The 25,015-nt window shown below is 39.8% G+C and overlaps 2 protein-coding genes across 2 annotated transcripts; one reads left to right on the top strand and one right to left on the bottom strand.

Annotated features, from left to right (window-relative positions):
- Positions 1-13,115: 13,115 nt before the first annotated feature.
- On the top strand, positions 13,116-20,029 carry VLN3 (villin 3). Its single transcript, XM_079068559.1, has 18 exons — positions 13,116-13,456; positions 15,255-15,396; positions 15,500-15,599; positions 15,704-15,772; positions 15,859-16,095; positions 16,168-16,345; positions 16,463-16,595; positions 16,668-16,827; positions 16,917-17,067; positions 17,183-17,442; positions 17,567-17,704; positions 17,790-17,927; positions 18,002-18,130; positions 18,203-18,361; positions 18,456-18,722; positions 18,809-18,883; positions 18,957-19,466; positions 19,544-20,029. The coding sequence occupies exons 2-18, from the start codon at positions 15,341-15,343 to the stop codon at positions 19,655-19,657; spliced, it is 2,874 nt and encodes a 957-aa protein (XP_078924685.1). The 5' UTR covers positions 13,116-13,456; positions 15,255-15,340; the 3' UTR covers positions 19,658-20,029.
- A 2,291-nt stretch (positions 20,030-22,320) lies between these two features.
- LOC145134214 (uncharacterized) lies at positions 22,321-24,257 on the bottom strand. Its single transcript, XM_079069088.1, has 2 exons — positions 22,530-24,257; positions 22,321-22,407 (listed from the first exon to the last, which is right to left on the bottom strand). The coding sequence occupies exon 1, from the start codon at positions 24,019-24,021 to the stop codon at positions 22,561-22,563; it is 1,461 nt and encodes a 486-aa protein (XP_078925214.1). The 5' UTR covers positions 24,022-24,257; the 3' UTR covers positions 22,321-22,407; positions 22,530-22,560.
- Between the last annotated feature and the right edge of the window lie 758 nt (positions 24,258-25,015).

Below are 25,015 nucleotides of genomic sequence, written 5' to 3'. Positions count from 1 at the left end.
TCGCACACACCATTATGTTCAGCCTGGGATGTCTACTATGATGTTTTGATTTGGAAACTCTGATAATAACTTTTTGAAATACTTTGACTCATGTTTTGATGGAATGGTTTGATAATTATGGTTTTATTTAATGGTTTAAATGAAATATTTGGTCATGATTTTTTGGATGTTTCAAGTTGGTATCAGAGCCTTGGTTTGAGGGATTCAGGCACGCTCTCGGGTGTGTCTGAACTCAAACTAAGGACTTGGTATAAAGATTTTACAAGAAAAACCATTTTTATAAAAAAAATTTGAAAAGAGAAAAGGGTGTGGTGCACGCAATCAGCCGAGCTCAAGTAAGTTCTCCCAAATTACCCATACATGTTTGTTATGCTATTATATGAATATGTGAACGGCATGCTAGATTAGGGCTAAGGTGTTGGGTTTTGTATACTACAACATCCTATGGGGCACATACAACCCTAAATGCTTTGGATATATGTTTTCTCTAATTATACATGCAATATTGTTTCCAAAGCATGAATCCTACAACTAGCATACAATTGAAATAAACAATATAGAATTGAGTTATAGAATTACCTCTTTGTTGTAGCTTGTAGTTTGGCCTTTAAGAACTTAGCACCTCAAATGTGATGCCTCAAATGGTTCACAAACACCATGAACAAATGGAGTACTTTTGAGAGAGAATATGGAGCACTAAAATTCAGCTATGCTTCTCCAAGAATGCATGTTCAACCAATTTTAGGCCAAAGGGTGTCATATATATAGTGTAGGAATCCAAGAGTCATGAGTAAACCCTAATCCCTACACTTAGATTATGATCCATATTTCATGTGGGCTAACTCTTCATGGATACTTACATAAACTTAGCCCATGATGGATCAATAGCCCGAACAATATATATTACTGATTTACATAATCAGTCCCCGTTAATTTAATTAGTCTCTTTTGATCACAAAATTAATTCCAAATTAATTCTTGATCAATACTAACTAAATAACATGATTTCATATTAATATATTAGAACTTATAATATATTAATAAATCATAAATAACCTCTTCTCAAAAGTCCATCCTATCAAATTGCTCTGGTGAAGGCAACCCAAATAGACCATGCTACTCTTAGGTCAAGTACATACCAATTATAGTTATGGGCTTAGACACCTAATCCAACATAAGGATCTATGAAGGATTCCTTGTATGCCTAATGTATGAGCTTATAGAACTGCATGCTAGTACTGATTAGTCAGTGATATGATGGCCTGATTAGGATATGCTTGGTTTTGGTTACTTAATGCTCGAATGTTGCTTGCTTTGTGCTTTTAGGAGTTCTAGTTATCTTTAACTAACTAGTAAATGAATATGTTAAGTTACATATTACGAGGACTAAATAATTTCAGAAGGTTAGGTTTAGCCCTATTTCACAGCTCTCGTCTGAGTCTAACCGTTGTAGGGAGAGACCTCTCATTCGAAGAATTATCTAGTCTTAGTGATATGTAATGGTATTCGCAAGCTAGTTAGGGGAGATATCAGGGACTTCTTATGCAGTTGATGGCGGAGAGTGGGTCGAAGATTACCCTAGGGCAAGCCTATGATGAGATTAGTGTTGGGAGCAGAAGTAGTGAAAGGGACCTGGTGGAGTCAAGACAATTCTTGAGGAAAGTATGGATAGATGTGGAAGGTAGTATAGGCCTGTACTACCGAAAGCAGATGATCCGTACTCGAGTCAAGGGGAGCTGAGATGAATCCAGGGAACTTGCAGTGTGTGTGATCCCTCGAGTTATGATGAGTATTCTGATGGTTGTTATGATATGTTGCAGTATGGTGACACTACGCACTAGACCAGTTGGCAGTTCTGGCGCAGGCGAGGGATCAGGCTCGGGCTCTGGAGCCATGCAGCTTGATGATCAGATGAGAGAGTTCATTTCAGCTGAGGTTATGTGCAATATCATTGACCAGACTCCTGTGATCTTCGGTACGGTCAAAGAGGGTATCATGGAGATTCTTGATGAGAGGCTGAGTGCATTCCACACGGAGATGGCGAACATGATGGGGGTGCACACGTTGACATTCTGGGAGTTCAGAGCTTGTGGAGCTCCAGAATATCATGGGGCCATGGACCCCATTGCTAGGAGTCGGTGGTTGGCAGATGTCGCCAACGCTTTTCGTACTAGCTGGTGTCCCGAGGGGGACAAGGTCCGACTCGCCTCTTGTATTCTGAAGGAAAGAGCACGTGATTGGTGGGAGGAGGTTGGACATGTTATTAGAGATGATGCCACTATTGATGTAATGACATGGAGTGACTTCTCGGTCAGGTTTAGGGCTGAGTTTGCACCCGTGATTGAGGTGCAGCAGTTAGCATGAGAGTTCTAGGACCTCCAGCAGACTACGGAAATGGTGGCCTAGATCACCGCCAAGTTTAGGGAGAGGGACCTTCTTATCCCGTAGTATGTGGAGGACGAGGAGATGAAGAAGGTTCGGTACCACTAGATGTTGATGAGCGACATCAGACAGTTTGTGAGCCGGTCCAGCTGCAAGACTCTAGAGGATATGATCGCTCGAGCGAGGGAGGGGGAGATCGACCTAGAGGCAGATAGGAAGAGGAAGCCAGACGAGGTTCAGACATCCGTGGGATCGGGAAAGAGGCCCAAGGTATCAGATTCTATATTGAGGGGTCATCAGGTCCGTAGCCGTTGTGGCAAGTACGACAGGACACACGGGGAGGGGGATGCGTATAGGAGTGGTAGTGGTGGAGATTCTGGCTGCTTCAAGTACGGCCGGATCGATCATTATAGCATGGATTGTGACCTGATCTGCTTTCATTGCAGTCAGCGGAGCCATAAGAAGGCCCAATGCCCGAGTTTGGCTACAGTGGGACAGGTGATGGCACCTGCTCCTGCGACATTAAGGATCACTGACGACCGTCAGGGTCGGGCAGAGGTGCATGCGGCGAGGAGCAAGGCTTTCAGCTGACTACAGAGGAGGCACGAGCAGCTTCCGATGTTGCAGGTGTGTATCTTTTGCTTTCCTATCAGTTTTTATTTATATTGATATTATCTTGCATTAGTATGAGTATGTATATCTTGGAGTTATATTTTCTGCTTATGGTCGGATTATATGCCATTTGCATACCATGGAACTTAGAGTAGTAGTTCGAGATCGTCTCCTTATATAGTGGGTTCTCAGGATGCAGTAGCTGTAACAAGTGTGATTGGAACTCGGGAGGTGTTCCGTTTGTAACATCCCGATATTCAAGTATATCCGTTTAACCCTTCCTTCTTTCTAAGTTGTCTTGTTTAGCCCTTAAAAGTAGACCATGGCAAATGAGTACGCTAGGCGTACTAAAGAGTATGCTGCGCGTACTCATGGGCGTGTTTTGGACGCGGACTCCACCCGGTACGCTGGGCGTACCTTAGGCTACGCTGGGCGTAGCGGGTCCAGACTCAAAACTCTAAATGAGACTTGAGCCCTATATAAAGAAAGCTATGGCCTTATCCTCAGCCACCATTTGAGAGAGTGAAACCCTAAAAGAGAGCCAACCTTCGTTTTAAGCTTGTGTGTGAGTGTTCTTGAGCTAAAAGTGCCTTTGTGTGTTAGTGAAGAAGAAGAGGAGGTCCTCGTGAAGGCTAGAAGTTGGAGTGCAAGCTTGGATCTGAGTTATACAGAAGGAAGAGCTTCACTTGGAGGTAAAAAGCTCAGAGCTTTCCTTGTTATTGTTAATTTGTGCTTCATGGACTAATTTTTAGGGTTTTTGGTCCCAAGGTGGAGACTTTATGAGCAAAAGGTCTCCATAAGCTTAGATCTACTATATTTCAGAATATTATGAGTTGAGGGTTCATAAAAATCCAATCTTGGACGTGAATAATAAGCCATGCATGAGATCTAGGTTTTATGAGGGAAGAGGAAAGGTGTTAGAGAGATTAGTGACCTTTACAGCCATGCAAAGGCTTAAAGGTTGCAACTTTATGGATTAAGTGACCTTAGAGAAGTCAGATCTGAAGTTTGGGTATATGTCTTAACCATTTAAGACCCAAAATCAAAGGAGTATGAAACTGGGAGTTACGTGGGGCGTAATCCCAGTACGCGCAGCGTAGAGGGTCGCGTTCCCCGATTCTGTGAAGTCGCCGGGTACGCCCAGCGTACAGTTTTGGTACGCGCAGCGTAACCCGGAGGGTTGACTTTTAGGGTTTAGTCAATAATTGGATCTTTGAGCCATAAGAGGGGTAAAATGGTCTTTTACCCTTCTGAGAGAACTTAGAGAGGGATTAGTCTAGTTTTTGAAAGTGTATTAATTAGAGTAATTGTTCCATATGACTAGGCGGAGGCTAGACCAGTATTACCGAGATCGAGAGATACCGAGTTACCCGAGGTGAGTCTTCTCACTATACTTTACCTAGAGTGGTAATTAGAGTTATGTGACAGAGTATGTTGTATGCTATTATATGATATGATATCTATGTGATTCTGTGCTATGTGTGATTCAGAGTTTACAGAGTTAGGACCGAAAGGTCCACAGAGTTAGGACCAGAGGGTCCACAGAGTTATGGGACTGGAGGGTCCCACTGAGACACTTTGACCAGAGGGTCATACAAAGTTATAGCCTCGAGTGGCTAATATGTGTTGTATGTGGTATTTTGGGGAACTCACTAAGCATTTATGCTTACAATGTTATGTGTTATGTGTTTCAGGTACTAGTGACGATCGCGGGAAGGCGCCGACATGATCCGTACACACAGACAGAGGATTTTATTTGTGATCTTGGGAAATGTTTTATTTTATGACAATTGTTGAACAAGAGATTTGAGAATGTTAAATGATATTTATGTTAATCGAAAAATGAAAAATTGTTTTGAAAATTTATGTCGTTACAAGTTGGTATCAAAGCCTTGGTTTGAGGGATTCGGATGCACCTTCGGGCGTATCTGAACTCAAACTGAGGATTTGAAGAATTTTTCACAATAAAACAATTTTTCTAAAAAGAGTAAAAGGTTTTGAAACAAACAGAGCAGAGCAGTGTGTACGGTCAGTCAGCGCCCGAACGGTGATTTCCCAAAATACCCTTACATTATGTCTTATGAGATACGATATGATATGTTATGCATGCTAGAGTAGGCTAGGTACTCATATTAGGACTAGAGTGGCCTGATTTGTGATGCCTTAGCCTAGGAGATTACTGCTGCAGTGAGATGCCTGAGAGTGAGTAGGTAGCAGCGAGGAGCTTATGAGAGGTCTGCTCGAGAGTAGCCAATGTATAGCGAGATTAGAGTACTTGTGATCTGGGATCCTAGGAGGAGGACTTGGGGTGAATGCTGATGCGGTGTGGACGGTAGTATTGGGCCCGTACTACGGAAGACACCGGATCAGTGCGCAACCCAAGTAAGAATCCTTAGGGTACTAAAGAGCAAGTGGGGTTGAGTTATCGAGTGTGAGTATATTCGAGCGGGTCTCTGATATTTTATGTTGTATTTCAGAGAGACATCATGGTTGGGACACACCACACACCTGAGAGCAGCGGTGTTAGTGATGAGGAGATCCGCATGTTGATTCATGAGGAGGTGGCTGCGGCCATCCGGGCTGAGATACCGTAGATGTTTGGATCTATCAAGACCATGTTGATCGAGACTTTTGATGAGCGGTACGCCGCTCTTACTGATACTGTTGTTGCTGCGGCCACCGCAGCCGTTGCTGCTGCCAGGCCGCAGGGGGGTGACTCGTTGCTGTTCCGAGAGTTCAGCAACAAAAAGCCACCAGAGTTTGATGGGACTCAGGATCCGATAGCTGTGATGAGATGGATCTCTGACATTGAGGGGTGCTTCTACACATGTTCATGTCCGGAGCATCTGAGGGTACGGTTCGCGCTGAACCAGCTTCGCTTGGGAGTGAAGGACTGGTGGAAGTTTGTGACAGCGCACTTCACTTCTGCAGAGCTTGTCACGGTGACCTGGGAGAGGTTCACCGCTATGTTTCGAGATGAGTACGTTCCCCCGGTGGAAAGGGAACGGTTGGCCCAGGAAAATGCTCGGAAGAGGGAGATTGAGCTCGAGACTCAGGGCAGGGAGGAGGCAGAGTCTCAATGGAGGGATCGGCGACCGGCACAGTCCCAGCCGGCGGCCAAGCGGGCAAAGCCCGCCGATTCGAGATCAGGGAACCAGAAGAGCCGTACTTGTGGCAAGTGCGGCAAGAGCCACCAGGGGATTTGTCGAGCAGGGTCTTGCTACAAGTGTGGCAAGGAGGGGCATATGGCTAAGGATTGCCCCAAGGGATTTGCAGTGTGCTTCCACTGCAACCAGACTGGCCATCGGAAGGCCGAATGTCCACAGCTACGAGGGTCGGCACAGGGAGCACCGCATGGATATGCCCCTGCTGCCATACGAGCTACTGAGAGTCGGCCAGTGAAGGCCGAGGCGCCAAAGGCTCGCGGGAGAGCCTTCCAGTTGACAGCGGAGGAGGTCCGCGCAACGCCTGATGTTGTGGCTGGTATGTATTCCTTCATCTATTTATTTTGAGTTTGAGATATTGTGCTTATTTTATGTTATGCGTAGGTACTTTTCTTGTGAGTTCTGTACCTGCTTTGGTGTTATTTGACTCGGGTGCGAGTCGATCTTTTGTGTCGTTAGCGTTTAGTCACCACATCGGTATCTGTCGAGAGGCGTTGAGTCGACCTCTACGAGTTTCCATAGTTGACGAGCGAGCGGTATATGCTACTGAGGTGATTCGAGGATGTGTACTCGAGATCTTCGGTGTTGAGTTCCCGATTGTTATGGGGGATGTCTGTGTCATCGTGGGCATGGACTGGTTGAGTAGATTCGGAGCGGTCATCGACTGCGAGCGACAGCTGGTGACCGTACGAGACCCTAGTGGGGGAGTGCTTACGGTGTACGGCGAGGGTACCCGTTCCGAGTCAGCGTTTTGTTCGGCTACTAGAGCGAGGCAGAGTCTACAGCAGGGCTGTAGTGGGTTTGTGGCCTATGTGATGGACACACGAGTGGCCGCAGGGAGGCCGAGTTCGGTTGGTGATGTACCGATATTGAGAGAGTTCCCGGACGTTTTCCCCGAGGAATTGCCAGGTGTGCCTCCTGAGAGGCAGGTGGAGTTTCGTATCGATTTAGTTCCGGGAGCGGCGCCTATTGCCAAGGCACCCTATCGCCTTGCGCCGCCAGAGATGCAGGAGTTATCCTCACAGCTTCAGGAGCTGCTGGGGAAGGGGTTTATTCGACCGAGTAGCTCGCTGTGGGGAGCGCCGATCCTTTTTGTCAAGAAAAAAGGATGGTTCACACCGGATGTGCATTGATTACCGGGAGTTGAACAAGTTGACGGTCAAGAACCGTTACCCCTTACCGAGGATCGATGATCTGTTCGATCAGTTGCAGGGAGCGTCTTGGTTCTCCAAGATTGATTTGAGGTCTGGATATCATCAGATGAGGGTGCGGGATGAGGATATCCAGAAGACGGCGTTTAGGACTCGTTATGGGCATTACGAGTTCGTGGTGATGCCTTTTGGGCTCACCAATGCACCGACAACGTTCATGGATCTCATGAACCGGGTGTGCAGGCAGATGTTGGATCGATCGGTGATCATGTTCATCGACGATATATTGGTGTACTCGAGATCCAGATATCAGCATGAGGAGCATTTGAGAGATATTCTCGGAGTTTTGAGATCGGAGAGGCTTTACGCCAAATTCTCCAAGTGTGATTTTTGGTTACGGGAGGTCCAGTTCTTGGGGCATCTCGTTAATCAGAATGGGATATTGGTCGACCAGGCCAAGATTGAGGCGGTGATGAATTGGGAGGTGTCGAGATCCCCCACCGAGATTTGGAGTTTTCTTGGTGGGAGGCCCACCAAGATTGTCGTTCCCCTCACCAGTTTGACCCGGAAGGGCGTGACTTTCAGATGGGGTCCAGAGCAGCAGGCCTCATTCGAGACTCTTCGCCAAAGATTATGCGAGGCCCCAGTGTTAGCCCTTCTGGAGGGGATGGAGGATTCTGTGGTGTATTGTGACGCATCGATATCGGGTTTGGGTGCGGTGCTTATGCAGAGAGGTCATGTGATAGCGTACGCATCGAGGCAACTGAAGCCTCACGAGGTGAGATATCCCACCCACGATTTGGAGTTGGGGGCCATGGTGTTCGCTCTCAAGATCTGGCGTCACTATTTGTATGGGGTTCGGTGTACCATATACACGGACCACAAGAGCTTGAAGTATTTGATGGATCAGCCCAACCTAAATATGCGCCAGAGGAGATGGTTGGATGTGGTAAAGGATTATGATTGTGAGATCCAGTAGCACCCGGGCAAAGCTAACGTAGTAGCCGATGCCCTGAGCCGTAGGGCGGAGAGTGCCCTAATACGAGACATTTGTATGAGGTTGACGGTGATGACTCCGGTGTTGGATACCATTCGAGGGGCCCAGGCAGAGGCTGTGAGACCGAAGAACCGCAAAAGAGAGCGGGTGATCGGGCAGATATCTGAGTTCGTTACCGATAGCCGAGGGCTTATGACCTTTCAGGGTCGGATTTGGGTGTCGTTCGTGGGCGGGGCACGTACTATTCTGATGGAGGAGGCGCATAGATCGAGGTTCTTGATCCATCCCGGGGCCACTAAGATGTATTTGGATCTGAAAAGAGACTACTAGTGGCCCTGTATGAAGAGGGATGTTGCGTGGTTCGTTGAGAGGTGCTTGACCTGTCGCAAGGTTAAGGCCGAGCACCAGCGTCCGCATGGCAAGTTGCAGCCACTTGAGATTCCCCAGTGGAAGTGGGAACATATTTCTATGGATTTTATCACCAAATTGCCGAGGACCGCGAGGGGTGTCGATGAAATTTGGGTGATCGTCGACCGGCTGACGAAGAGCGCTCACTTTCTTGCTATCAGTGAGAGCTCTTCCGCTGAGAGGCTGGCAGAGTTGTATGTGAGAGAGGTGGTATCGCGGCATGGAGTGCCGATCTCGATTGTGTCGGATCGAGATGTACGTTTCACTTCCAGGTTCTGGAAGAAGTTCCATGAGGAGTTGGGCACGAGGCTGCATTTCAGTACCGCTTACCACCCACAGACAGACGGACAGAGTGAGCGGACGATTCAGACGCTCGAGGACATGCTTCGAGCATGTGTGTTGGACTTCGGAGGAATTTGGGACACGTATTTGCCGTTGGCCGAGTTTTCCTATAAAAACAGCTACCATTCGAGTATTGGTATGCCTCCCTTCGAGTTGTTGTATGGGAGGAGGTGTCAGACTCCCATCTGCTGGGGGGAGGTAGGGCAGCGAGTGATGGGCAACACTGAGATAGTGCTTCAGACGACAGAGCAGATACAACAGGTCATGCAGAGGTTGTTGACAGCTCAGAGTTGCCAGAAGAGTTATGCGGATAGGCGACGGTCCGAGCTCGAGTTCCAGGTGGGAGACTTTGTACTCCTAAAAGTGTCTCCTTGGAATGGAGTGATCCAATTCCGGAAGAGGGGCAAGCTGGGACCCCGGTACATTGGTCCTTTCAGGGTGACCGCTAGGGTGGGCAGGGTAGCATACCGTTTGGAGCTACCTGTGGAGCTGAGCCAGATTCATGATACCTTCCACGTGTCTCAGTTGAGGAAGTGTATTGTCGACGAGACGACAGTTATACCGCTAGAGGACATTCAGGTGGATGCGAGCCTGAATTATGTTGAGAGGCCAATCGCGATTGTGGATCGAAAAATCAAGGTTCTGAGGAACAAGGAAGTGCCCCTGGTTCAGGTCCAGTGGCAACATCGGAGAGGGTCCGAGCTGACTTGGGAGCCAGAGTCAGAGATGCGGGAGCAACATCCGGAGTTGTTTGCGGCATGAGACTTCGAGGGCGAAGTCTGGTTCTAGTGGGGGATAATTGTAACATCCCGAGATTCAGGTATATCCGTTTAACCCTTCCTTCTTTCTAAGTTGTCTTGTTTAGCCCTTAAAAGTAGACCATGGCAAATGAGTACGTTGGGCGTACTAAAGAGTACGCTGCACGTACTCATGGGCGTGTTTTGGACGCAGACTCCACCCGGTACGCTGGGCGTACCTTAGGCTACGCTGGGCGTAGCGGGTCCAGACTCAAAACCCTAAATGAGACTTGAGCCCTATATAAAGAAAGCTATGGCCTTATCCTCAGCCACCATTTGAGAGAGTGAAACCCTAAAAGAGAGCCAACCTTCGTTCTAAGCTTGTGTGTGAGTGTTCTTGAGCTAAAAGTGCCTTTGTGTGTTAGTGAAGAAGAAGAGGAGGTCCTCGTGAAGGCTAGAAGTTGGAGTGCAAGCTTGGATCTGAGTTATACAGAAGGAAGATAATTTGATTTTTTAAATACACTTTAAAAACTTTATTGTCTAATACACAATATTAAACTCATATAATTATTAAAACCAAATCAAATCAAACAAAGAGTACAAAGTTACCTCAATCAAATGTTCTTCGAGCTCCTGATATACATGAAATGATCTCGTCGATTCTGTCAGGATCTTCTTGGAGTTGATCTCATTGTTTCTCAAGCGATGAAGGCATGTCGTGAGGAGAGATGGGAGATAGATCTCCAGTGATGAAGACCCATGGGCAGAGAAAGTGATTGAAATTTTATATCGAGGATGAAGGCCCGAGGGTGGGAGGATGTATAAGATATAGTTATCCAGCGGTGAAATTATTTCATTGGAACCTTTATCAGAATATGATTTAGCATGAGTTGTGGAGTAGATTTCGAGGTAGGGGAGAGATAAATAAAGTGAGATAGAGAGTTTTTAGAACGAGGACATACACACACACACTAATATATTCTTAAATTACACAATTTTTTTTTCAAATAGAACTTGAACACTCGACCTGTAACGTCCTAATTTTAAGAATAAATTTTAAAATTTTAAAACTGGCATAAACACTCATTTTCATAAATGTACATTCAAAGCAAAACCATTTGTTCATAAATCGAAATCCATAAATCAAAGTTATAATGAAAGTATTGTGAAATCTCAAATCGTAAAAGTGTTGATGTGTGTGTATAGTTACACCTTCGCTTCCTCACAAACTGATAAAGTACCTGAAAACTATTTAATCCACAATTGTAATCACAAACCTTAGTGAGTTTCCCAAAGTATCACATACAACACAACATTGTAAACTATATAAAACAACTATGGGTTATCAGCAACCCTGAGTTATCAACAACTCAAATACAACAAATTGGGTTATCAACAACCCCAGACTATCAGTAGCTCACATAAAACAAATCGGGTGATTAGCAACTCCAAAGTATCACATACATCACAACATTGCAAAATATATAAAATAACTATGGGTTATCAACAGCCCTGTGGACTATCAACAACCCTGAGTTATCAACAACTCATATACAACAAATTGGGTTATCAACAACCTCAGGCTATCAGTAGCTCACATACAACAAATTGGGTTATCAGCAACCCCAAACTATCAGCAGTTCACATACAACCAATTGAGTTATCATCAACCCCAAGCTATCAAAAGGTCACATACAACATATAATATAAGTAACACAGTAAGAAAACTCACATGAGCTAAACAAAATAAGCTCTATAACAATCTCAACGATAAAAATAACTACACTGCTACCTAAAGCCAAACCTGAACTAGTCATTAGCTAAACACTAAATTCTACCAAAGTTTAACCAAAAGTCAAATTGGTCAAAAGTCAACGGTCAAAGTCAAGTAAACTCTCCAAACCACCACGTCGTGGCTAGAACCTTGATCACATTGTGGTCTGGCTCAAGCAGATCGCGACAGATTGGACCATCACATCGTGGCAACGCTACCAAATCCAAAACTTCATTAAGCCCTTAATACTTGAAGCCATCCATTCTAACTTTCTAGAAGGCTTCATTGCATCTAAGTGATTCATTAAAATCATAACTTTATGTATATGCATGTCCTCCCCTAAACTTAGGTTAAAAAGTAGAAAGTGGAGTCAAAACCCCATGCATGACATCAAACAAGTGATTTACTAACATATGATGAAATAGGGACCTCATAGAGTGATAAAGTTGCCAACTTTATCAATTTCAATCTTTCAAGAGGACATAACACTAAGAAACTTGCTCGCTTTTTAGATCCAAAGGAAATGAAACATAAACGTAGAGTCTTAAATGCTTACCAAAGTCCAGGACTGAAGAGGAAGTTGCACACTCACTGGATCTAACTTGCTTGCACCTCAACACCTTGATCCTTCCACCAAAATATACCAAAATGCCAAGATTCCCACAAAACACTCAAAGAGGGGATATGGTTTGCTTTTGGGGAGAGGGATGATGGTAATGAGGTGAAACCCTTAGCCAACATGTTGCTTAAATAGGGCACAAAGCATGAACTATAGAGTTTAGGAATCTATCACTGCCACGCCGTGATGAATACTCGACCATATCGTGGTCAATGCTCAAACGTGTTCATCATCTAGATGAAGCGGCCACGTCGTCACCAACATCCTGCCACGTCGTGGCATAAGGTTTTTTTTTTTTTTTTTCCAAAACCTTATCTTTGAAATCCTTAAGTCTTCAACCGATCAAATCAGGAAAACAGGTGTTACACAACCACTTGAATGAAAGGACACCGTACCACCCAAATACCGAGAGAGAGAGAGAGAGAGAGAGAGAGAGAGAGAGAACCATCATGACACCAATATACCATCGCCACCATCTATGAACGGTCTTTTTGGATGCCTATCATCATCTATCGTCAAAGCAGTGGTGATTATTCTCTCAGCCATACAAGAGTCAACACCTTCAAACATGCAAGAGAGTCCTTACTAGTGTTTATCTTTTTGAAACAAATTGTGAAACGTAACGCATGTTATGTTTTAATTGAAACTTTTATTTGAAAAATTCTTGTATTTTCACAAATATTTAATTTCTAATTTGAACTATGGTTTTATATTTAAAAGGACAAATAAATATTTTGAACTAAAATAATGGAAACTTATTTCGGACCACACAAACATATTTCATTTATTTTGACAAGTAAAGAAAATAAGATTACGGAAGCAAAAAGCAAGAAAAAGATAAGAAAATGGAACGAAAAGGCGGCAAGGCCGGTGCCACTGTCACCGGATTTTTGCCTCAAATTCAACTTTTTTTTTTAATTTTCTTTTCAACAGGCTTCATAATTGTTCCTCGTATATACGCCCTTTCGATCGCCATTGATGTATTCATACCCAAGAACTTGAAGCTTTTCTTCAAATCTCAAATCCTCAAAAAGTTGGAGAGAGAAAAAGCCCCCACCCCCACGTCAAGAATTAAAGAAAATAAAAATTCAGAAAACCAACCCATAAAACCAATTATTAACTTTCTTTTTTGCACTCCTTCCTCTTTCTCTCTCTATAATACTTTGCCAGCTCCGTTTTCGTCTTTCTGTCCTTCTGCCGTTTCATTCTCTCTAAAACCCAGTTCCTGATACTCTTTTTGAAGCCGGAAGCAGTCGAGATCTGAACACAGGTATGTTTGCTGTAATCGATTACTTAACCAACTGATTTCGCCCTAGATTTTCACTCCAGTTACTTAGATCTCTCGCTTTGTGTACTTATTTTGCCATCAACTTATTTTCCAATTGTTTGGATCTTAAATTGATGATCCTCAACTTGAATTAACAGTTTGAGGGTCTCTTTGGCATGAATTATAGTTCGAATTGGGGGAATGATTTCTCTGTTGTTTTGATCTAGTGAGTTTTCTTCTTCTCGATATCGGTGCTTAAGATTTTCGATGGCTGATTAAGATAATTGGTTGGATCTATCGATAGGTGCTAGAGAATTAGTATTTTATTATGGAGCTATGTTTTCAATGCACTATGTCTTCTAGGGTATAAAGTTGGTACATACATTTCGAAATCATATTTTTGCTTCAGATGGATTATGGTGTTGACCGTGCTGTGGACTCGTTCTTGATTTCTGGAGGATAAGTTTTCGAATAGTAATTCCATGGAATCAGGGAAAATTTGTTGCAGATAGAGTTGGATTGGTTATCAAGCATGAAACTTTTGGGATAATTTACCCCGACCTTTTTTATAGGAATCGAGTGTTAAACATGCCCAATATCACGAAATCTTGTGTAGGGTTCGACAAATTCAAGAACATTTGGGGATTTTGATATAGAATGTGACAATACCTGGCTTATGTGTTAGCTTGTTAATGATGCTTTTTGAAACTTACATTCTTTAGTTACTTTACTCTTGTTCGAGTTATCAAGTATGCTGCTGCATCTTATTGATGATATGCAATAGATATTTTAAGATAATTGTTGAACATTTAATGTGAAAGAACAATGTGTAGAGAGAGAATAATGGTTTAAATTTTTAGTTCTCATAGCTTACATAATCTAAAATTAATTACATTGTATATATTCAAATGAACTGCTTAAGCATCCTTTTGCATTATGTGATTAAGTACCACAAGGTCATTTGATGGCTTGTGAGGAGAACCATGTTTCATATGCTATGACCTGTTTTTTTTCTTTATCCTCATGATTTGAGTTAATTTGGAGGTTTACTTTTCTGTATATCAAATTATAAGTTACAAATCTTAGTATTCATGCTTAAACATGGGAGAAATGATGACATGATCTTGCGCATGATATTTATTTTACTGATGTTGAATCTACACTGTGCTTAGTAATATATTATAATAGTTGTATGCGATTTATAGACATTAAAATCAAGTACACGGTTGATAATGATAAATTGATAATTTCTTTTTCTAATTTCTTGTTAGGCGCTCACATAAATATTTTTCCCTTAATCATCATTTTGTTATTATTAAACAATTTTTTTTTGACTATTTTGATAAATCCTTATAAAGTTTTGAAACCAAACAGATTTGTTTAAGTTTTAAATATTCCAGACCGGTTATCATCCATTTCTTTTCCTGTTATGAGTCGATAGTGAAACATTTTTATTAACATTACATTTCGGCATTATATATTTGTCTAAATTTAACTCAATTCAATGTAAGAATTTTTACATAATTATATACTCCATTACAACAAATAATAAACAGTAGTCTCTAGAATCGGCATACAATTTCCTTAAAAGTATATTGTTGTAAGAAACATCATTTTGAATTGGATATGAAAACTCTACATTCCTTATATTATGATTTTTAAACTATCATCACCCGAGCAAACACACGAGCACATAGCTACTTATACTAAATGAAAGAAATACTTTTTTTTTTTTCATAAATTCAGAGTTGTCATACCTTCTTTTTACAAGTATGCTAATGATATTTCTATTTTTATTTAGATCTTTGCAGTGATTTATTTATAAAGATTACATCACAAGACTCTGTCTTTGTTTAAAGAAGAAGATACAATCTAGAACTTTACACCATGTCTGGCTCTGCAAAAACTCTTGAACCTGCATTCCAAGGAGTTGGTCAAAGAGTGTATCCTTCAATTTCTTTCTTTTAAACCATATAAAAGATTTTTTTTCCCATTACCTACAAAAAAAATATATTTTTTATTAAATGTTCACTTAACACCTTATAGAGGGACTGAAATATGGAGAATCGAAAACTTTCAGCCAGTACCTTTACCAAAGTCCAATTATGGAAAATTCTACTCTGGCGATTCATACATTGTATTGCAGGTGCTAATAATAATAATATCCAAAACTCTTGTTATTTTCCTTATATATATTTTTATCTCAAAAAATTATTTCTTTTTTACACACACACTCTCATATATATGTAGACTACTTCTGGGAAGGGAGGTGCTTACAATTATGACATACATTTCTGGTTGGGAAAAGATACTAGCCAGGTAAGTTATATGTTATAAGTACACCCTGCTATTTTTTGAATAATATAATGTTTTGTTAATTGGTGTTAATTTATGAAATAAATCAGGATGAAGCTGGAACTGCAGCAATAAAAACGGTTGAACTTGATGCATGTCTAGGTGGTCGTGCAGTTCAATATAGGGAACTTCAAGGTCATGAATCTGATAAATTTTTATCATATTTTAAACCATGTATTATACCACTTGAGGGAGGTGTTGCATCTGGTTTTAAAGAAGTTGAAGAAGAAGAGTTTCAGACACGATTGTACACTTGTAAAGGAAAACGTGTTGTCAGATTGAAACAGGTCTGTAAAATTACCAAACTACCCTTAATAATATATATATTTATTTGGTTTTGATGATGGTTGTTTATTCAGGTTCCTTTCTCTCGATCCACATTGAACCATGATGATGTGTTTATCTTGGACACTAAAGATAAAATTTTTCAATTCAATGGGGCGAATTCAAATATACAAGAAAGGGCAAAAGCATTGGAAGTTATTCAGTTTTTGAAAGATAAATATCATGAAGGGACATGTGATGTTGCAATTGTTGGTAAGTCAACATACATGATTATTAAATTAACATATATATATATATATATATATATATATATATATATATATATATATATATTGTCATATGTTATTAATAAATTAATAACATTTTCAGATGATGGAAAGCTACAAGCGGAAGGGGACTCTGGTGAATTTTGGGTTATTTTTGGTGGGTTTGCTCCAATTGGCAAAAAGGTTGCAAGTGAAGATGATATAATTCCAGAAAAGACTTCTCCAAAACTTTATTGGTATAATTATAATATATGATTAATGGATTAAATGGCATAAATGATGCTTATTTTTAATCGTCTTTTTTGCAGCATAAGTGAAGGTCAAATTAAGGATGTAGATGGTGAACTTTCCAAATCTTTATTGGAAAACAACAAATGTTATCTGCTGGATTGTGGTGCAGAGGTGTTTGTGTGGGTTGGAAGAGTAACACAAGTGGAGGAAAGAAAAACTGCCATGCAAGCTGCTGAGGTAAATCTAAATCTCTAAATTCAAATACTTATTGTTTTTTGTGTATAAGTTATTTATTTCTATTCTCACATTATTTGAAACAATTTTAGGAGTTTATTGTGAGCCAAAATCGGCCCAAAGCAACCCGTGTAACTCGACTTATTCAAGGGTACGAGACACATTCGTTCAAGTCAAACTTTGACTCATGGCCATCTGGTTCAGCACCTTCCGCCCCTGAAGAAAGTAGAGGAAAAGTAGCAGGTAAATTAAATAATTAGATATAAACATCCCTATTCTTTATTCACAATCTGTTATTACTTTTGATGGTTTTTATAACACTAGTTGTAGTTATGGTGTTATTTTTGTATATTACTAGCTTTGTTAAAGCAACAAGGAGTTGGGCTGAAAGGGTTGGCTAAAACTTCTACTGCAACCGAAGAAGTCCCACCTTTGCTTGAAGAAAATGGGAAAATTGAGGTGTGGAGGATTAATGGCAATGCAAAAACCACAGTACCCAAAGAAGACATTGGTAAATTCTACAGTGGAGATTGCTACATTGTTCTTTACACTTACCATTCTAATGAAAAGAAAGAAGATTACTATTTGTGCTGTTGGATTGGCAAAGATAGCATCGAGGTAACCCTTGACAACATTCAATTCAATTCAATTCAATTCAATTCATTTCTTCTTCTTCTTCTTCTTCTATCTGTGTACTTGTGTTGAAGTGACAATAACAAGAAGCAAATCTTGTAAACATCAGGAGGACCAAAACATTGCTGCTCGATTGGCTACTACAATGTTCAATTCACTCAAGGGAAGACCAGTTCAGGGTCGTGTATTTCAAGGGAAAGAGCCTCCACAGTTTGTCGCCATCTTTCAGCCTATGGTTGTGTTAAAGGTAGGTACATGCGTCGTCACATTTTTAGTTTTTTCAAATATTTTGCTGTGCTATTAGATTCAGATGGAAAATGTTGTGTTATTAGGGTGGATTGAGCTCTGGATACAAGAACTCCATTGCAGACAAAGGATTGAATGATGAAACCTACACTTCAGATGGTGTAGCCCTAATTCAGATATCTGGAACTTCACCCCATAATAATAAAGCCGTTCAAGTAGATGCGGTATGATTATGAGCCCCTTTTGGAATTGCGTGCGACTTGTTAAAATTAGGGCTAATGAAATTTGTTTGTTTCAGGTGGCGACCTCATTGAATACTTATGAATGCTTTCTTCTTCAATCTGGTTCTTCATTGTTCACTTGGCATGGAAACCAGAGTAGTGTTGAACAGCACAGCATAGCTGCAAAAATCGCTGAATTTTTGAAGGTATGATATGAAGTTTTTGATGATAAGTTTGAATCGTATCGTATCTTGTTTTTATTTTGTCTTCTTGTCCAGCCTGGCGCCACTGTGAAATTTGCTAAAGAAGGAACTGAAAACTCAACTTTCTGGTTTGCCCTTGGAGGGAAACAAGGCTACACCAGTAAAAAAGCAGCACAGGAATCCGTCAGAGATCCCCATTTGTTTTCATTCTCTTTCCATAAAGGAAAGTTTGAGGTGAATTCTTAACTTTTCATTTCATTTCATATACAACACTCAAATCACTCGAAATGGAGATCTAAATCACGGTTTCTTTCTTTCTCTCGTCCAGATTGAGGAGATCTACAATTTTTCACAAGACGATCTGTTGACAGAAGATGTGCTGATCTTAGACACACACGCGGAGGTGTTCATATGGGTTGGTCAATCCGTTGACTCCAAAGAAAAGCAAAATGCGTTTGAAATTGGCCAGAAATACATCGACTTGGCTGCATCTCTTGATGGATTATCTCCATGTGTACCCTTATACAGAGTTACAGAAGGAAACGAACCTACCTTCTTCACAACATTCTTCTCATGGGACTCTGCTAAAGCTAATGTCCGTGTCCTTATTTTTCCATTATCATATAAAATTTTCTATCTAATAAACAATTAATTAAAAAAAAATTCTTACCTTCTTCCTAGGCTCATGGGAACTCATTCCAGAAGAAGATTTTGCTACTGTTTGGATTTGGGGGAGGCCATGCTTCTGCTTCTGAGGTAAAGTTGGAACTCATCCTACTTGTTGTTTATGGTTTTGTTTAAGGATTGTTTTTGGTATCATCTATCACAGGGTCAAGATAGGTCAAACGGGGGTCAAAGTGGGCCCACTCAAAGAGCTTCAGCATTAGCAGCACTAAACTCTGCTTTCAAATCATCTCCGACAAGCGCCAAATCATCATCAGCTTCACCAAAGGTACCAAGTCGGGGTTCACAGAGAGCAGCTGCTGTTGCTGCTTTATCTTCTGTTCTTACAGCTGAAAAGAAGGGTGCATCTGATGGTTCACCTGTCAGGCCCACCAGAAGTCCACCATCTGAAGGCGGCTCAGCCACCAAGGCTGAAGAAGGTTCTGATGGTTTGGAGAGTAATGAAGGTTCAGAAGTTACCATGGAAACATCTGAACCAGCAGTTCAAGTTCAAGAAACCAATGGAAGAGGAGGAGGAGGAGGAGGAGAAGATTCAGCACCAAAGAATGATGAAAACGAATGTGAGAGTGTAGACAGTCAAAGCACTTTCAGTTATGAACAGTTGAGGGCTAAATCCGAGAACCCGGTAACCGGTATCGACTTTAAGAGAAGAGAGGTTAGTTTTGTAATTTCACACAACTGTAAAGTCTATTACGGGAATAAGTAACATTGTTGGTTTGTTGTTTGGTTTAGGCTTATCTGTCAGGTGAAGAGTTTGAGGGTGTGTTTGGAATGGCAAAAGAGGCGTTCTACAAGATACCAAAATGGAAGCAGGATATGCTGAAGAAGAAGGTGGATTTGTTCTAGGAATTGAAAACAGTGGTGGGGAGATGATGATATGATATGATTCTTTCAATTCTTAGTTTTTGATTGTGTTGGTGGTGTTACCAGTTATGATGCTGGTGGTTATAGGAGGAGTTAGTGATATAATGGCCTTGAGTAAAGAGTGATTTTTTTGCCTCTCTTTTGATGTTATGATATATGCTTTGATTGCTGGTTGTTAGATTTGATTGGGTATGTAATCTGGGTTTGAGTTTGTTTGTGGGATTACTTGCTATTTATTGTTGGAGAAAAAGTAAGACTGTAAATGTGATGTGATGTGATGTGATGTGATGTGATTGTTTGTATTTTGAATTCAGATATTAAGGGTTAAAAAAGTTTGTTGTTTGATATTTATCATATCATGTATGTCCTTTCTATTTGTCTTGTGTACTTTTGGCATTTTGACACAACTTAATAACAGGATTTACACATGAATCTTTTTTTTAGACTTGGCAAACATAATAATGGGTTAAACATTTAATATGGACATTTTTTGCTTGATAAAATGGCTCGATGAGTGAAGTAGAAAATACCGACTGAATTTATTATGACATCTACCATGTACCTATTTATTGTTTTCTTTTTTCCACTGTTGAAACCGATGAATATTTTTTGTTGAAATATAAGAATAAAACTGTCGTTGTCTACCCACTTAGGTGAACATCATGTTGGTGTCTAAAGTACCACCGACCCATTACTTCATACCATATGCAAAAACAAAACCTCTCAAGTCACATCCATTACTATCACATAAAACTTAACTCATATTTTGATATGATTTGAGACCATATGTTTTTATTTCATCAATCTTGATGTGTTTTATGTAAAATTGGATTATAAGGAATGTTAAGTTGTTATATAGTTATATCATGACGATCACTACAAGCATGAAATCATAAACCAAAACACAAAGAATATGGATGGAAACCTTTGTGGGAAAAACCAAAAGGCACAAAAACCTGTAAATAAAATCGACAATGAGAAAGGTATTACTTGCACAAAAGTTGACTGAGGGGAGGGGGAGTAAGAGATAATGGAATGACTAGAAAGATTGTATCTATAGTATTGTAAAAGAGTCCTAAAGATCATAGAACTTTTTTTTTTCATTAAAATTTAAAATTGATAATTTTGAATTCATTAATCATTAGGTGGGTCGCATCCCACCCATGGCCCCTTCACCACTTTACAAGCCCAAGCTTTTAAAATTAAAAATAGATGGTAAAACCGCCATTTTTACAAAAAAAATTAACGTTTTTTTAAATAGTAGGTGTTAAAAAACGGAAAACATTCAAATTCCATGAAATGACTAAATCCGAATTTTTCATCAAATCAGCAACATGATGAAAACTCTAACTTACCCTATATCCCGATCAAGCATCTCGTAACGAGGGAATATATAACAAAGGACCAAAATGGTAAATCAAAATGTATAAAATTAAAGGAATTTTTTTTAACCTTTCGACTGTAATTAAAGTTTTTATTATTGTGTAGCAGTTTTATTTTTCTACGCTTGATGATAAAAAAAGAAAATGGGAACAGTTTCTTTTGTGGTATTACGATTTACGCATGCACTCTTTTGACTATTCCTTTGTAGTGGACCACGTAGGAAACTTCTCTATAGTGGACTCTTAAACCTTTCCAATTTTCTAAAACAATTTAGAATTTGAATAATTGTGTTTTTTTTTTTTAAATAGATGAAACAATAAAAACCACAAAACGCAAATAAGGTGTACACCATAAAATTCGAATCTCCAAATTAACTCATTTTATTTCATTATAGTAAGTGATACATATTATAATTTAATACATATCGTCTTCAGTGTTTTAGTTCACATATGATACTATATATATTTATAAAAACTATGTCTTGTTTGTGGGAATGGTGCCAAATATTTGGTTTGTTATTTGTTAAGAGAAATTGCTTATATCTCTTTACTTCATTCGTAAATTTATGTATGCAACAACATATTACCACTTTGTTTATTATTGGAAAAAGATATAGCTAATGTTCATTTTATAAGATTTAGCGATAGAAATTTAGTTTCTCTAATATTAAGTTATAGTTCAAAAAATGTACGCGTAAAAGCGAGAAAGAGGCAGCTTCATAGAAGCACGAGAAAGGCTAAAATTAAACTTAATGCAGAAGCAGAAGCACAACCCCAACAAGAAAAGAAAGTTGTTCCACGTGCTTCTACTCATCCATATCATTTATTTCGGAGTCAAGTTAAATAACTTTACATATATATTCCATCCACCCACACTCATATATGTATATTAATAATAAAAGTTATTTAAATTCATTCACTTTATTAAGTTTATTTTTTTAGATTTGTGGAGTTTATTTGATTTGAATAATGATATTTTATAAACAAAAAATTCTAACAGTTTACCTTTAAATAATAGGGTTTTAAAACATTTGTCTTTTATTAGAAAAATAGTCTTTTACCAATTTATGATATTAGCCCCTTTATTTAATTATATGTTAATGCACATTTTGTTCTATGTTTATGTTTATTATTTAAAATAAATATTTATTCAACTTATTAAGAACATTTATATATAATCTTATAAATGAATGATAATATGATAAAGAGTAAAATAATACTACGTATTAAATAGTAAAATATTCTATCAAATTTGTGAAAAAGGAAGAGTATTACAATTTAAAAGAGGCGTAACAAAGCATGCACCAACGAGCAACCAGCCAATCAATGCAAGAGGACCTTAATGTTTTGCTGGCAAAATCATTATTTCACGGGCCAAGAATAAGATTTCTCATATTATATATATTACAAATAATATAATATATAACATTTTTAATGTATATATGCTAAATGTTAGAAAAAATAATTTGTACCTTTTCATATAGTCTCTATTCACCAAAATAGTCAACAATCCGTGTAGACAGTGGAATCTATGGGAAATGAACAAATGTGGTTCATAATAACTGACTCAATTATATCCGTGTCGTTATTTTCACGCCATACAATCGTCCGATTTGTCATTGCCGACTCAGTGAGTGACCTAGCTTCCCGTATTGACTCGGATGACGTCACCAGACGAATGGTCTTGAGGGTAAACTCGTTCATGGCGAGACGACTGAGCATACCTGACTCGGTGACTGAGTTCTTTCTTTTATTGTGTGGCTTGTTTGTGGTAGCTCTGACAATCTCCGTCAGCATTGCGGCGGACAACCGTCGGACTCCACGAACTCCACCCATTATCACTGCGGGGTTGATTGTATTTGTTTTTTGATGGGTATTCTCTGAGTTCTTAGGGCGGTGTCTGGCTGAGAGAGGTGGTGATGGTGGTGGTGTTGATGACAAGAAGACTGACTCGGGACTCTGGTTTTTGACTCGGCTGAGCGGGTCTCCGAGTAGTAAAACTTTTTTTACGTCAACCAGCATCACGTGCTTATAACTCCGGCGAACCCGCCCCAATATCATTGGATAAGACGCCCACCTTCGGAGACTCATCGGAACGTGGTCTACGAACCCGGATAACGAGTTTTCCGGATCAAGCTCGCCGACACCAAAGCCTACAACCGATCCATAACTTATCCGAGTTGACTCAATATGATCAGTTTCACCACAATCATGTAAACTCGAATTATTGGTCTTCAATTTTCCACCCCAGATTGGCTCTCCTTTCTCCCTTACCTTCTTGCCGGATTTCACGAACTGAGTCAGGTCGAAGCTCGCCGGAAAATCCAAAACTTTACTTCCGTTGCACAGTTCTGCTTTGTACCTTCCGATGATTTTCAGGAAGAAGTCGTTCTCTTCCAGAATCACAACGTCAAAAGACTGCGGTGTTGAAATCGATGAGAATATAAATACAAGGTCGGAATTTGAAGCTAAACCAGACCTGTGAAATGCTCTCACGAACAATTTAAGATCTTTTGTTGTCACAGACTCTGTAACGTGGCAGAGTAGGAGGTTGTTCATGGCGATTGTTCCTCGTGTATACAGAGTGCCCAATCCTTGTAATGCACGTGAATTTGATCTGAGTGTAGTGTGAGAGTTGGGAAGACGAGATGATATGAAGTTGTTGTTGGGTTCAAAAGTTGAGAGAGTGAAGAGAAAGAGCATCAAGAAGATGAGCAGAGCACAAATGTAGATGGTGGATTGAGCTCTTCTGAGAATTTGACTGGAATTCATGCGTTTGAAAAGGGTGTTAACTGTGGGAAATCTGAATGGTGATAATGACGATGAAGGTGTGGAGGAGCTTAAATCTTGTTGATGTTCTTCAGGGAAGAAAACAAGGAATATATCCATTCCCCATCCCTCACCACCACCACCACCGACGCCGCCGCCGTCATTTTTCTTCTTGATTTTTCCGGTCAATACCATTTTCTCTAGATTCCGATACTCCTCTGTTTTGTAGAATTGGATAGTTCTTTCTGATCCCCTCCGTGTGTCTTTATGTGATTTGAATGTGTTGGTTTCTGTGGAATAGACTATAGAGTTTGTGTTATCTTCATGATTCTTTTCTCATTTTGGCATGAAATACCGACAAAGGATAGTAAGTGTCAACTTACCAAATTTAGTACAAGGTAAAATTCAATTTCCATTAAACAGTGGGTCGTAGGTCCAACTGTTGCACGGGTAGTTATTGACAATGTATTGAGAGCGGGCAAAAGATGTAATGCACATTAAATTTTATTTAGTACTTTTATGTAAAAACATGTGAATAGTTGTTACACAGCTTTTTTGTTATTATTATATTTCACTTTTTTATAATAAAAATAAAACAATGAATATGACAAGGAAAAATTGAGATTTTATGTTTAATAACAACTCCTATATCTAAAATATATAGCAACTAATATGATTTTAGTTTCATTTGTGACGTGCTAACGATCCGATTGAATGGCCAAGCACAATTATAAAGCACACAAAGTAAAAACAAAAGTTCAATGTGAATATTCTATAATAAAATTCAAGACCCTCTAAAAGCATATTGTAAGGGAAATCTTTAAAGGAAAAGAAAATAAGCTTCTTTTCTATAATAATGTATTTCGAAATTGACTAAGATAAGATCCATAAAAAAATTATATAAATTAAACAATACTAGTAAAAACATAAGCCAATAAAATAATAAAAAACTAAAAAAAATGAGAAAAATCTACTAGAAAACTTGAGTAAAATTTTATGTCTCTCAGTTACATTTTGAGATCTTGACATCATATCCTCTCATATCCTCCTCCAATCCACCACCTTAGGACAACCCATCAAACCCTAATCTAATCGACCATGCTTATACACCATTGACATAATATTCGAAAATCTCATATAAGAGGCAAAACTGTTGGCTCGCTATACATGTCCATTAGTGAGCACAATG

This window comes from Lactuca virosa, chromosome 8 (genome assembly GCF_052849685.1).
Source record: "Lactuca virosa cultivar CGN04683 chromosome 8, Lactuca_virosa_CGN04683_v6, whole genome shotgun sequence".
Taxonomy (NCBI): domain Eukaryota; kingdom Viridiplantae; phylum Streptophyta; class Magnoliopsida; order Asterales; family Asteraceae; genus Lactuca; species Lactuca virosa.
The sequence above is the reverse complement of the archived record's forward strand: the minus strand, read 5'-3'. Positions and strand labels throughout refer to the sequence as shown.

What these genes read in the sequence shown, in the direction of transcription:
- VLN3 (XM_079068559.1), top strand. Translation starts at nt 15,341, where the DNA reads ATGTCTGGCTCTGCAAAAACTCTTGAACCTGCATTCCAAGGAGTTGGT. An exon ending in GCCATGCTTCTGCTTCTGAG is followed by an intron (nt 18,884 to 18,956) that starts GTAAAGTTGGAA and finishes CATCTATCACAG; the next exon opens with GGTCAAGATAGGTCAAACGG. An exon ending in TCGACTTTAAGAGAAGAGAG is followed by an intron (nt 19,467 to 19,543) that starts GTTAGTTTTGTA and finishes TGTTTGGTTTAG; the next exon opens with GCTTATCTGTCAGGTGAAGA.
- LOC145134214 (XM_079069088.1), bottom strand. Translation starts at nt 24,021, where the DNA reads ATGGTATTGACCGGAAAAATCAAGAAGAAAAATGACGGCGGCGGCGTC.